The 13,376-nt window shown below is 41.3% G+C and overlaps 1 protein-coding gene across 3 annotated transcripts in view; it reads left to right on the top strand.

The window, feature by feature from the left end:
* LOC141127055 (uncharacterized) overlaps window positions 1-13,376 on the top strand; it is a 174,829-nt gene that overhangs the window by 54,507 nt on the left and 106,946 nt on the right. For all 3 annotated transcript variants that reach the window (XM_073613198.1, XM_073613197.1, XM_073613196.1), the window contains exon 8: window positions 10,163-10,224. In XM_073613198.1, coding sequence (XP_073469299.1) covers window positions 10,163-10,224 — 62 coding nt within the window. The remainder of the gene's footprint in view (window positions 1-10,162; window positions 10,225-13,376) is intronic.

The following is a 13,376-nucleotide window of genomic DNA, read 5'->3' as shown; positions in this document are numbered from 1 at the left end:
TTCAGTCTGTGCTTGTGAGGTTTGTATCTGCTTTTCAGTGCGTTTGGTCAGTTGGCATTGAGAAATCTTTGTTTTATTGGCCGCTCGTTCCTGATTTTCAGGTCGTTCTTCACAGGCCTTGCTGTTCTTCAGTGCGTTCTGTTTAGTGCGTTCTGACCAGCCGACCGTTTTGAAGCCATGTTACCTGTACGTACTCGTCGTAGAGCTCGTGCATTGTATGTGCTTGGTGCTGTAGTTTATTCTTCAGCCCAAGACCAGTCCATGAACAGGGCGAGGAGGAGTTCATGGACCAAGAATTGGTTGCTTCAGCGTGACCAGTTCTGTCACATGCCTTTGCTCCGTGAGATCCGTGAGAATAATCCTGAGGATTTCAGGAACTTTCTCCGGATGACGGACCCCGTTTTTGACCGTTTGTTGGCTTTGCTGACCCCCTATATCAGCAGGCAGGATACCTGCATGAGGCAAGCCATCACTCCGGAGCAGAGGCTGGTCGCTACCTTGCGGTATTTGGCCACAGGGAGAAGCCTGCAGGACCTTAAGTTCTCGACAGGCATCTCCCCCCAGGCTCTGGGGATCATTATCCCAGAGACCTGTTCTGCCATCATACAGGTCCTGCAGAAGGACTATATTAAGGTAAGATATTTTTCTTTTATTAGCATCACATGTTCTTTTATGTAATCTTTGATAATGTGATGTATTTCTTGCTTCAAACACTACTTACCATCATTGCAATATAGTGTGAATGTCCCCTTTTTATCCTCACACATGCTGGAATTTTTTACTGTTATTTTTTGTCATGCATGTATATTTTCCTTCAATAACCTTCCCAGCATGAAGTGATGGGAACATATCCACCTAGTCTACTCATTTGGAATGTATTTTGTTTGAGTGTATTTAGTGTGCTGCTAATGAGCAATTATCTAGATTTCACAACCCCCCCCCACCACCTAAACTCACTCCAAATAGTGTGCTGCTAATGAGCAATTATCTAGATTTCACAACCCCCCCCCCACCACCTAAACTCACTCCAAATAGTGTGCTGCTAATGAGCAATTATCTAGATTTCACAACCCCCCCACCCCCCCCCCCCCCACCTAAACTCACTCCAAATAGTGTGCTGCTAATGAGCAATTATCTAGATTTCACAACCCCCCCACCCCCCCCCCCCCCACCACCTAAACTCACTCCAAATAGTGTGCTGCTAATGAGCAATTATCTAGATTTCACAACCCCCCCACCCCCCCCCCACCACCTAAACTCACTCCAAATAGTGTGCTGCTAATGAGCAATTATCTAGATTTCACAACCCCCCCACCCCCCCCCCCCACCTAAACTCACTCCAAATAGTGTGCTGCTAATGAGCAATTATCTAGATTTCACAACCCCCCCACCCCCACCCTCGTTAAAATTTGCTGGAATGTTCTGTGGTGTTGATTTGTCTAAAGCAAATATATGTTGCACTTTGCAAAATGCATGTGCACTCTACAAGTGCATTTGTTCCAGTGCTTTAGTAAATGAGCAGAAGCTCTGCTGATTTCCATCATCAAATCATATGCAAGCCTCAAAGTGTTTTCATTAATTGCCCTTGCATGTGATTGTGTACTCCTTGCAACATGAATGCCTTTTTACATTACCTCATTTACTGTAAGCTGGTTAGCAACTGCACCTGCAGAGTGCGACAACTGCAGTCTTGTAGCCTTTTTAGTCCCTAAATTCCTGCGTGTCCTAAAAGTAATTTTTTTTAGGGATTTCACAACCCCCTAAAATGTAATCAATGTTCCATCAGAGGGGGTGAGCAATCTGATAAGTGTGCCTTTCCATATTAGTTATTCCAGAACAATTAAATTATTGAATGTTATACTGATGCTGGGGAATAATGTTTTTAATTGTCTAATTTTCTTGCAATGTTAGCTTCCAAATTAATTGATTTTGGTTTTCTTGTTTGATTTCCCAGTTTCCTTCAACGCCACAGGAATGGCAGACTGTGGCATCCCATTTTGCCAGCCGTTGGGACTTTCCCAATTGTGGAGGGGCTATAGATGGGAAACATGTCCACATTGTGCCACCACCCCATTCGGGGTCATATTATTTTAATTATAAGGGGTTCCACAGTATTGTTTTAATGGCGGTGGTGTCAGCACACTATGATTTTTTATATGTGGACGTGGGGAAGAATGGCCGGATGTCGGATGGAGGAGTATTTGCCCAGACGGAGTTCTGCCAGCGTCTCCAGAGTGGTGGCCTGGGATTGCCACCTGATGAGGATAACGTGGAAGGACTCCCCTTTGTCTTCATTGCCGATGAAGCCTTCGCTCTCAGCAAGCACCTCATGAGGCCATTCCCCCAAAGAACCCTCACCCCGGAGAGGAGGGTTTTTAATTACCGGCTGGCCAGAGCTAGAAGAGTGGTTGAGAATGCGTTTGGAATTCTGGCCAGCCGGTTCCGCCTGTTTCAAACAGCCATTAATTTGGCGGAATACAAACTTAATTTTATCGTTTTATCGTGCTGCATTCTGCACAACTTTTTAAATAAGCATTCTCCAAATTATATAGGCACAGTTGGGCCTGAGGCCGGACAAATAGAAGCCAACCTTACAGGCCTGGATACTGTCCGTACTGGCTTGGCCCCCCAAAGTGCCCGTCAAGTTAGACAGCAATATGTTAATTATTTTATGGGTAGGGGGGCCATTGCAATGGGCCAGGATATATAATTTTTGACAATAAAAAAATTATTGATGAAATCTTGCATTATATTTATTGCTTGCCTTTCTTTTGGGCTGTCTCCTAGGTTATGGTCGAGCAGTTGTAGTGCCAACTGTATTGTAATTTTAAATGTCTAAATAAGCTCCATTGCCACTGTAACCAACTTTTTTACAATTATAACTAAAATGATACTGAGCCTTGAAATAACAAACCACACATTTATTTAATTCCTATAAGGAGATGTTTTTATTAATGGTTGTTATGCATTCCGTTCTGCATTTAGTATAAAATGTTCATAGACAAAAATAGAATGATATCTTAATAATGTAGCAAAATATAATTATATCTAAATATTTATACCTAATCCACAAAAAAATATATTTGGCTTTTTGATTTTCACAAACAGGCTTTTTTTTTTGTTTTGGGAAAATCAAGTTTTGTTTTTTTTTTTTTTTTTTTTTTTTAAAGCAATTTTTTGGTTTATGTTTTTTTTTTTTATCAAGTTATTTTTGTTTTTATTATTTTTTTTTAATAAAGTTTGTATATTAATTTTTTTTGGTTTTTTAAAATCACGTTTTTTAATTTTTTTGGTTTTTTAAAATCAAGTTTTTTATTTTTTTTGGTTTTTTAAAATCAAGTTTTTTATTTTTTTTGGTTTTTTAAAATCAAGTTTTTTATTTTTTTTGGTTTTTTAAAATCAAGTTTTTTATTTTTTTTGGTTTTTTAAAATCAAGTTTTTTATTTTTTTTGGTTTTTTAAAATCAAGTTTTTTATTTTTTTTGGTTTTTTAAAATCAAGTTTTTTTTTTTTTTTTTTTTTGTGTTTTTTTGAAAATCAATTTTTATTTTTTTGTGGATTTTTGAGGTATTTACGAGAAACAGCCCTCCTTTTTTACATTAGGTTAAACAGCCATTTATGTTCTGCCAAAAAAAAAAAAGAGAAGGCCCAGAATGGGGTCAGCAAAACAGGAAATGAAGGACATGATTGATGTTTTGGGGTTTAAAAAAGGGCATTTATATTCGACCCAAAACATCAATCATGTCCTTCATTTCCTGCTGCATACGATCCAGCCGATTCCGCATTTGATCGATCTCCCCATTCCAGGCCATGATTTGAGCAATTAGCCGTTGGGCACTGTCTGTGGTGAAATAGTCACTTGGACCTAAAGTGGAATGAAAAAAAAAATATGTTTAGAAATATGCACACATAAGTTTACCTTACCATAAAGCTGGTGTCTCAAACACTGACCTGGTGGGGTGCCCATGTCGCATACTTCATGAACATCCTCGGGGGTGGCGCTGTTGCTTGACTCAAGCACAACCAGATCACCTAAAATAGAGTAGAAAAATTACATAAAATAAAAGGCAGCCATGCATAGATTACCGTAAGCTGGTGTGTCAGACACTCACCTGGTGGGGTGCCCATGTCGCCCACCTCTCCTTCCTCCACATCCTCAATGGGACTTGGGCTTATTTCCCAATCATGTTTTGCTTGGGGTGGACTGTCTTCTGGTTGTTGGCTGAGTGATTTTTCCCCTATGTGAAACAAAAAATTAATAATCTAATTAGCACACAGATATTTTAGTACATAGTAATTTTCCAACATTTGTAATGAAGTGGTTTGTGTAGAGTTCCTATTTTACCTCAATATTTAAAATTAGAAAGACATATCGGATAGATAGATATCAATATCTCAAAATATAGTTAATAATCTTTTGATCTCTCTCTATATCTGGAACAAAATCTCTAAATATCTAACTAAATGTAAAGCCAAAAAATTAAGATAACTTCAAATCTTCAAAAAGAATGTTTTACATTTCTATATCTATCTATCTACCTATCTCTATATTTCTCTCTCTCTCTCTATATTTCTCTCTCTCTCTCTCTCTCTCTCTCTCTCTCTATATCTCTATATCTATATCTATCTCTCAATATATATATATATATATATATATATATATCTCTCTCTCTATAGTTATATATATATATATATATATATATATATATATATATATAGTTATATATATATATAGTTATATATATATGTATATATATATATATAGTTATATATATATGTATATATATATATATGTGTGTATATATATATATGTATATATATATATATGTGTATATATATGTATATATATATATATGTATATATATATGTATATGTATATATATATGTATATATATATGTATATGTATATATATATGTATATATATATATGTATATGTATATATATATGTATATATATATATGTATGTATATATATGTGTATATGTATATATAGATATATATCTATAGATATGTAACGAGGTTTCTTAAAAGATCGTTTAAAACGATGAACAAAAAATCGGATAGGAAGGAAAAGCACATGGAGCAGTATACAAGGTAATAAACACAAGAGAAAAACACGACAAGTACTTACTTTTTTTAAGAACTTTCCGGATACGTCGGTATTGATCCGGCTCCCTGAGTTTCAGGTCAGACCATCTTTTTCGCAGTTGATCTTTGGAGCGCTGGACCCCAAAAGATGCCTGCAAAGTCTCCACGACCTTCGCCATTATTTTGGCCTTGCGCAAATTTGGCCGTGCGTACGGCCCATAATTGCCATCATAGTCGTCTTTGTGAAGAATGGCCACCATCTCCACCATCTCTTTAAAACTCATATTAGAGGCCTTAAATCTAGGCCTCATAGATTTCGCAGACGTTCCAGCCTCCGGGCTGTCTCCACTACCTGAGGTCGTCAACATTTCAGGTGTCTCCGCCATTCTTTAACTCCACTACGCGCCGTAACAAAAAATGGGCGGAGAACATGAGTTAAAATCGAACGTCAGGGGCGGGCGACGCAGGCGGAGTTTCACACATGCGTAGTGTATAAAGAGGGGCCTTGCGCACGTGTCGTACGTACGTTCTGTGCGTCGAATTAGGGGGCGGAGAACATGAGTTAATTTCGAACGTCAGGGGCGGGCGACGCAGGCGGAGTTTCACACATGCGTAGTGTATGACGAGGGCCCTTGCGCACGTGTCGTACGTACGTTCTGTGCGTCGAATTAGGGGGCGGAGAACATGAGTTAATTTCGAACGTCAGGGGCGGGCGACGCAGGCGGAGTTTCACAAATGCGTAGTGTATGACGAGGGTCCTTGCGCACGTGTCGTACGAACGTTCTGTGCGTAGGTGATAGTGGACCAGGACGTTACAAAACGAAGGTAATTTTAAATATTTTTTTGGGGTTTTATGGTCATGACTTTGTAGCAAGCGGCCTATATGGCTTGATAGATTGATGAGGCCTACATAGGGAGAAGATGATGAGGGGTTAGCCGAAACCTATAATAAAAGTGTTTTTTGTCTTGTGACTTCATCTTTTCCAGATATAATGAATCCCCTATTTAAGGATCCAGAGTTCCTTACATCTTTTATTTCCAAATATCGAGAGATGAGGAATTTGTGGGAGGTGAAACACCCTCAGTATTATGCTAAGCATGTGAGGAAGTCAACGCTGGAGAGACTTCTGGCCTTTGTCCAGGCGACCATCCCGGAAGCAACAATGGAGACATTGCTCAAGAAAATTGGGGGCTTGAGGAACATGTATAAGAGGGAGCATAAGAAGATCCAGGAATCAAGGAGATCAGGAGCATCAGCAGATGATGTTTATGTACCCAGGCTGTGGTACTATAATCAACTACGTTTTCTGGATGACCAGAATGAAGCCAGGCCATCACTTTCAACCCTTCCCTCCACCCTTCCCTCCACCCCAGCAGAGGCTGATGAGGAGCAAGCTGGGTCTTCCATCCTGGATGAACCAGATATGACCATCTGGAGTCAGGTAAATTATTTTAACAAATATTTACTGTACTAATATTAATGATGTTAACTGGATGTTATAATTGTCTAAAATAATTTGGCACTCAAAATTGGGTATACATATCAATTGACAGTAGTGGCTAAATATGTTTGGCACCTGCTTGAAATAATTAGGGTGTCTGATTAGACTCTTTTATTAAAGAGAAGTATTCACATTGAATTTGCTATTCATGAGAAGCAAACTGTGTGTCATTGATGAACCCCAAAAAATATACTCAAACTATTGTCCTTTTTTTATACACAGGATGAGTCCATCCAGGAGGAATGTGGGGAAAGTGGCAGGCAGGAGGAGACCAGGCCCATGGACAGCCTGGAGGAGGCCGGATTCACCATCATCCTGGAGGAGGCTGGGCCCAGTGTCAGGCAGGAGGTGGCTGCTCCCAGTGAGGTGGCTGCTCCCAGTGAGGTGGCTGGGCCAAGTGAGGTGGCTGGGCCAAGTGAGGTGGCTGGGCCCAGTAGGAGCCTGACAGAATCCCAAGTGCCTCCCCTCCACCTTCCCAAAAAAAGGGCCAGGAAGGGGATGGTCACACAGGACGCATCCCTGCGCCTCATGCAAGAGGCCACCCGTTTTTTAAGGAGCCCCCCCGAAGCGGAAGAATCCTATGGCTGCTACTTAGCCAGCAGGCTTCTTCAGATGAATAGGGAGCAGCGCCTCATTTGTGAGCGCCTATTTGGGGAAACAATCCATAAGGGGCTGCAGGGCACGCTAACACAAAACACCCAACTACATGAGGCAGCCCCCCCTCCTCCTCCTCCTCCTCCTCCTCCTCCTCCTGCCACAACTGAAACACCAGAGCCACAGCCTCAAAAGAAGGCTACAGGGAAGGCTGCAGGGCAGCGTGGAGGAAAGGCTGCAGGGAAGAGAAGAAAATGATGACCTGGGTTCAGTCTGGTCTGACAGAAGACGCAGGCTGTTGTAGGACCACAGTCTGGGGACATCTAGATCATCTGCTGGTGCTGTTGATCTCTGGGATTCTTGGACCAGATTGTGCTCCCTCTTATATGGACTCCGCAAGATCCCAATTTTCTGGTACACCGACTTTTTCCAGCGTTGACTTCCTCTTTATTTTATTTTGACCATGAATAAATGGATCATTTTTTGAGTTTAGCAAAAGACTTTTTATGTTTTTTCTTTGAAATCATTGATTTTACACACAATGTTAAATTAACAAGGGACAACAATCTCATTGAGTTAGAAAAAAAACACACCAAAAATACATTACTAATGTTAATAATGTTCAAGTGGTAAGTCTTGAAAATCCAAAAATTTACGTAACCAAAAACGGTGCTTTGGGTTAACTTTATCTAAAAACTAAAAAATAATCACTATAAAAAAAAAAAAACAGAATAATGGGTTCTTTGTGGTAACTTTACAAACCTAAAAAAAAAAAAGGGGAAAAAGTATTATTAGTATGGAAACATTGTTTTTAAAATGCATACTATATCATTCATGAGATCAAAGAGAAAAAGAATCCAGAAATCAGTTTGGGAGAACTCTGATTATGAACAGCAAAACACCTTCGTTCTTTATAGAGCCTTCGTAAAGAAGAAATAAAATGCGCTGCATTCAACGATCACAGATTTTGCAGCGTGATGAATGTGCTACCTACAATACGAACACTAGTTTTACTAGACCGAGTGCTTCCGTTTAGTTTTTGCTTATGAGCATGCGTCGTTTTTTTGTCCGTCGGACTAGCATACAGACGAGCGGACTTCGGGGTCCGTCGTACTTACGACGTAAAGATTTGAAGCATGCTTCAAATCTAAAGTCCGTCGGATTTGAGGCTAAAAAAGTCAGTTGAAAGTCCGGAGAAGCCCACACACGATCGGATTACCAGCCAGCTTTAGTCCGTCAGCGTCCGTTGGACTTTTGTAGACGAAAAGTCCGACCGTGTGTACGCGGCATAAAGGCCCGTACACACAATAAAACTTTTTGACAACAAACATGCAAATAAGCTTTTTTAAGACAACATCCGACCGTGTGTACGCTCCATCGGACAAACTTTTTCGTTTTTGCATCGGACTTTTGTCCTTTTTGTTTAGCTGTGCGAACGGACAAACTTTCCAGCAACAAAAGTCCGATGGAGCAAAGTCCGATCGTGTGTACACAAAACCATCGGACTTTTGTACAAACTACAAACATGCATGCTCAGAACCAATGCAAAAGATCAGACAACAATACAGAAGTTGACCAAAGGATGGCGCTGGAGAATTGAACGTCCTCTTTTTGAAGTGTCGTCAGTACGTTGAAACGTCACTACATTCGTGTTTGTTGTCGAAAAAGTCCTGCCGCGTGTATGCTTAATTAGTTTACGGCCAACGCCCTTTGTACAAAAATCCACGGGACAGGTTGTACAAAGTCCAATTGTGTGTATAAGGCTTTAGGCATCTGGTTCTTTCCACCCCTTCAGCCTGATAGAGGGTCCGGGTATGGTAGTGATGCATGTAAACCAGTGCATGCATGTATGTATGTATGTATGTATGGGAAGAGCTTAAGGAAAACACGCACTCATTAAGATGTATGTTAGGCTTCATGTACACTGGCAGCATCTAAACGAGAGTTTAGGAGCGTTTGGCGTTTTTTTCCCAGAGCTCCTAAACTCAACTCCATAAAAGCTTATGTGTCCATGTGGATATAGGCTTTTACCAGAGTTTAGGAGCTGGCGCATTTAGGTGAGGTTAAACCTCCCTCTCCTGATCGTGGAATAATCATGTTCAGGATAGAAATGTTTTGACCACTGGCTGTGTAAAAATGCAGCAAAAACGCATTTTGCGTTTTCCCGTCGTCAGGGTAGGCCAGTGTACCTGTAGCCTTAAAGTGTATGTAAAAGCCATTTTTTTTTCAAATTGGGTATGGAAAGGTTTTATTGCCATCTGTGTTCCAGCTAGGGAAATTCACTTTTCTGTTTGCCAGGTAACCATTGTCAACATTTTCACTTGTCACAAGAGCAAAAGGTAACAGACAATAATTCCATTCACTGTGGAGAGATGTCTTCTCATATCCTGTTGAGTCTCCAGCACAGGAAGTAAAGGGAAATATTCCCAGTGGGACAAAAGCAGCAAAACAACTGCCATATGGGTATTAATCCTTCTCTACTATTAGTTCCAGGTATGCCACAGAGAGCCTTGGAGAATAGTGCCTATAAACCGGAGACCTTAGCTCCTCAAACTGCATCCAGCAACACATACTACACCCTGGAGTTTCACCCTGGTAGCATAGTTTTTTTTTTTTTTTTTTATTACAGGGCAAATCAAAACTGGTTTAATACTACTGAGTTGGCTGGCAACACATTTGATGCTAAAAGTTGTCATGGTACTTCTCTGTCAACAGTTGCCAAGTTGAACCTTTGCCCATTTCCACCATTATCAATGCAGAAAAGTTGCCAGAGGATTCAGGAAGGCGACTGTGCTTTGTCTTTGTGATCAGTTTATAATAATGTTCCTGAATACGACTGCTTGCTCTTTGCTTTTAGCTAAAGAATTTAAAAGAAATATCACGTTGGGTCTATAGCAGATAATTGAGCCATTTGTGCAGTTTCGCCAATTTATCTATTGCACATAATGCAATTTTGCTCACATTTTATTCTGTTTTCAGGAACTGTGCGAAAAGCAGAAATGCGCCATGACTCGGATAACCGTACAAATGGAGACAACATGGTTAGTTCTGTGATGATTTGTAATTCGCTCCTCCAATAATCAGTATTTTTTTTTTTTTTTGCAAATATCAAGTTTATTCAACTCCAAACAGGGGTGGGGGCCCCGATACAGAAACATAAACAAAGAGAAAAAACACTCTGTCATGATCGTTATACAAGGGTCAAATTAGTACAGAATATAATACAGTACATTTTTAGGCTTGAGACTTCCGAGTATATAAGTATTTTAGATAAAATAGCCAAGACAAAGTGTTGATATCTACAGCTCCGGGGTACTCCCCTCCCAACTTTTTCCATGTTTCTTATAGAAAAATGGGGACCGAAGTCCCTAGACCAGAGAAGAGGTGGGAAAGATAGGGGAGAGGGTTTAGAGAAAGAAAGAGAGATAATAGAGAAGTAGTGGGAGGTGGGAGAAGAAGGGGATGGAGACATGGCGGTAGTTGAGCCAGTATATCGGACTCAATTGAGTCTACCCAACACATATGGGGAAGAAGTTATGAGCCAAGTAAGCGTTGTCCTTCCTCGGAATAGATAAATGCATTCCAGATGTCCCAAGTTTTTTTAAAGGCTTCCTGTTTATGTTGAGCAGTAAGGATCAGGTCTTCCATATGTTTGATATCCTCTACTTTCCGCAGCCATAACGAGAGGGCTGGTGGGGAGGATTGTTTCCAGCAAAGTGGGATACACGTCCTCGCAGCATTGAGCAAGTGACGCGTGAGAGATTTCTTGTATCTCTTAATGGGGATCGAGGAAAGGTGTAGGAGAAAGAATGCGGCCTCGTCTGGGATACTATACTCTGTGCATTTTTGTGTTATCCGTCTGACTTCTCCCCAGAAGTCCTTCAACTTCGGGCAAGACCAAAAAATGTGGATCAAGGTTCCCTCCTCCTCAGCGCAGCGCCAGCACCGGCTCGAGGAGGTAGGGAAGCATTTCTGTAATCTGGAGGGGGTCAGGTACCAACGGGTGAGGAGCTTGAAATTTGTTTCCTGAATTTTGGTACAAAGCGAGGACTTAAGGGCAAGTGTGAGAATGCGTTGTCGCTGTGCTACTGAAAACGAGCAGTTCAGGTCTCTTTCCCATCTAGCTAAGTAAGGAGGTGGGAGTTGTTCGTTTGGTGAGATTAGTAATGAGTAAGTTTGGGATAGAATATGGGCCAATGGGCCTTCTCCTAAGCAAAGCTCCTCGAACGTCGTTAATTGGCGGACAAACGTTTGTGTTTTTGGAAGGGAGTGGAGAAAGTGGTGTAGTTGGGCAGCTTTCCAGAAACCTAGATGGTAGTCACCTGTCGGGTTGGTTAAGTCCTGTATGGAAGGCCAATGTCCTTCGATAATGAATTTGGCTGCGTGGTCTCTACCTGAGTCTCTGAGATTGTTGTAGTCCATTGTCTGTAATCCCGGAGTGAAGTTTGGGTGGCCGAGAATGGGGAGTAGGGGCGAGTTTTTTGTTGTGAGGGAGGTCTGCGTGGCTGTTTGATGGCTATGTCTCAGGGTGGTACCTATCAAGGGATGTGATCTCAATTTAGGTGGGAGAGCATCAAAGCACCATAGCGCGCTCTTTAAAGGTATCAGTGTTTGGTTCTGTTCCAGTAGGACCCATAGTTTAAATGTTTTATTTCTCCTCCAGTCCAGTATTCGTCCTAGGTGAGAAGCCAGATAATATTGGCGAATGTCAGGTAATGCTATTCCTCCCTCTCTTTTGGGGAGCGTGAGCTGTGAGTGTTTTAAGCGGGGCTTTTTATGAGCCCAGACAAATCTGGTGAAGAGGGATTGGACCTGCTTGAAGAATGAGGATGGAATATTAATGGGTAATGCTTGGATCAGGTAAATAAATTTAGGTAAAACGCACATTTTCAAAAGATTACATCTCCCGAACCAGGAGTGAAAACCTGCATTCCACTTTTCTAGCAAAATCCGGATTTTAATCAGCAAGGGTGGGAAGTTCAGGTCAAACGTACGTGATAGGTCAGAGGGGATCTTTGTGCCTAGGTATGTTAGGGCTGTATCCGTCCACTTAAAGTTGAAGTTAGATTGTAAGTCTCTCAGTGTCAGGGGGGGTATAGAGATGCCCATTGCTTCTGATTTTGAGAAGTTTATCTTTAAGTGAGATATGGCTCCATAGGTTTTGAATTCTTGCATGAGATTTGGCAGAGAGATTCTAGGGTTAGTTAGGGAGAATAGTAGATCATCTGCGTATGCTGAGATTTTGCAGTGGGAGTCACCTATTTGGAGTCCTGTTATGTCTGGGTTTGCTCTAATAGTGCATAAGAAAGGTTCCAAGGATAGGGCAAATAGAAGGGGGGAAAGGGGACAGCCTTGTCTAGTGCCATTGGCAATAGAGAAGGAGTTTGATAGCACACCGTTGGCTTTTACTTGGGCAGAGGGATTGGAATAGATATTTTGGATCCACTTCAACATCTTGTTTCCTAAGCCGACATGACGGAGAACTGAGAACATGTAGTTCCAATTCACCCTGTCAAAGGCCTTTTCGGCATCGGTGTTCACAAATATGCAGGGGGTCTTGTTATCGTTTGCTACGTGGATAAGATTAAGGGCCTTGATGGTGTTGTCCCTTGCCTCTCTGGAGGGAATAAACCCAACCTGGTCTAAGTGTATTAGGTTTTGGAGATGTTGTGCCAGTCTGGTGGCAATTATCTTGGAAAATAATTTTAGATCCAAATTTAAGAGGGAGATGGGTCTATAACTTCCGCATGCGCTTGGGTCTTTCCCATCTTTATAAATCAGAGAGATGTGGGCTTTTAGAGTCTCACTCGGGAACCTAGCATCTTCTCCCAGGGCATTAAAAAAGGCTACCAGCCGTGGGCCTAATATGGGAAGAAAGGCTTTATAATATTGGGCAGTGTAACCATCAGGTCCTGGGGCCTTACCTAGTTTCATAGATTTCACTGCTGACTGGAGTTCTTCCAGGGTTATTGGTTCGTCTAAGATCTCCTGGGTTTCAGTCGGAAGGGATGGGAGCTGTGAGTCAGAGATGTATTTATCTATATTTGCTTGTTCAGTGGGGGAACTGGGTAGATTATATAAGTTTGAGTAAAAGTCTCCAAATTCTTTGGATATTTGCTGTGGGGTAGTGGCTCTTTGGCCATCAGGGCCAATTATTTGTGGGATATAAGTAGCTGATTTCAGATCTTGCACA

The sequence above is a fragment of the Aquarana catesbeiana genome, linkage group LG02 (genome assembly GCF_042186555.1).
Source record: "Aquarana catesbeiana isolate 2022-GZ linkage group LG02, ASM4218655v1, whole genome shotgun sequence".
NCBI classification, from domain to species: Eukaryota; Metazoa; Chordata; class Amphibia; order Anura; family Ranidae; genus Aquarana; species Aquarana catesbeiana.
Note: the sequence above shows the minus strand (reverse complement) of the source record. Positions and strands in the feature narration are given on the sequence as shown.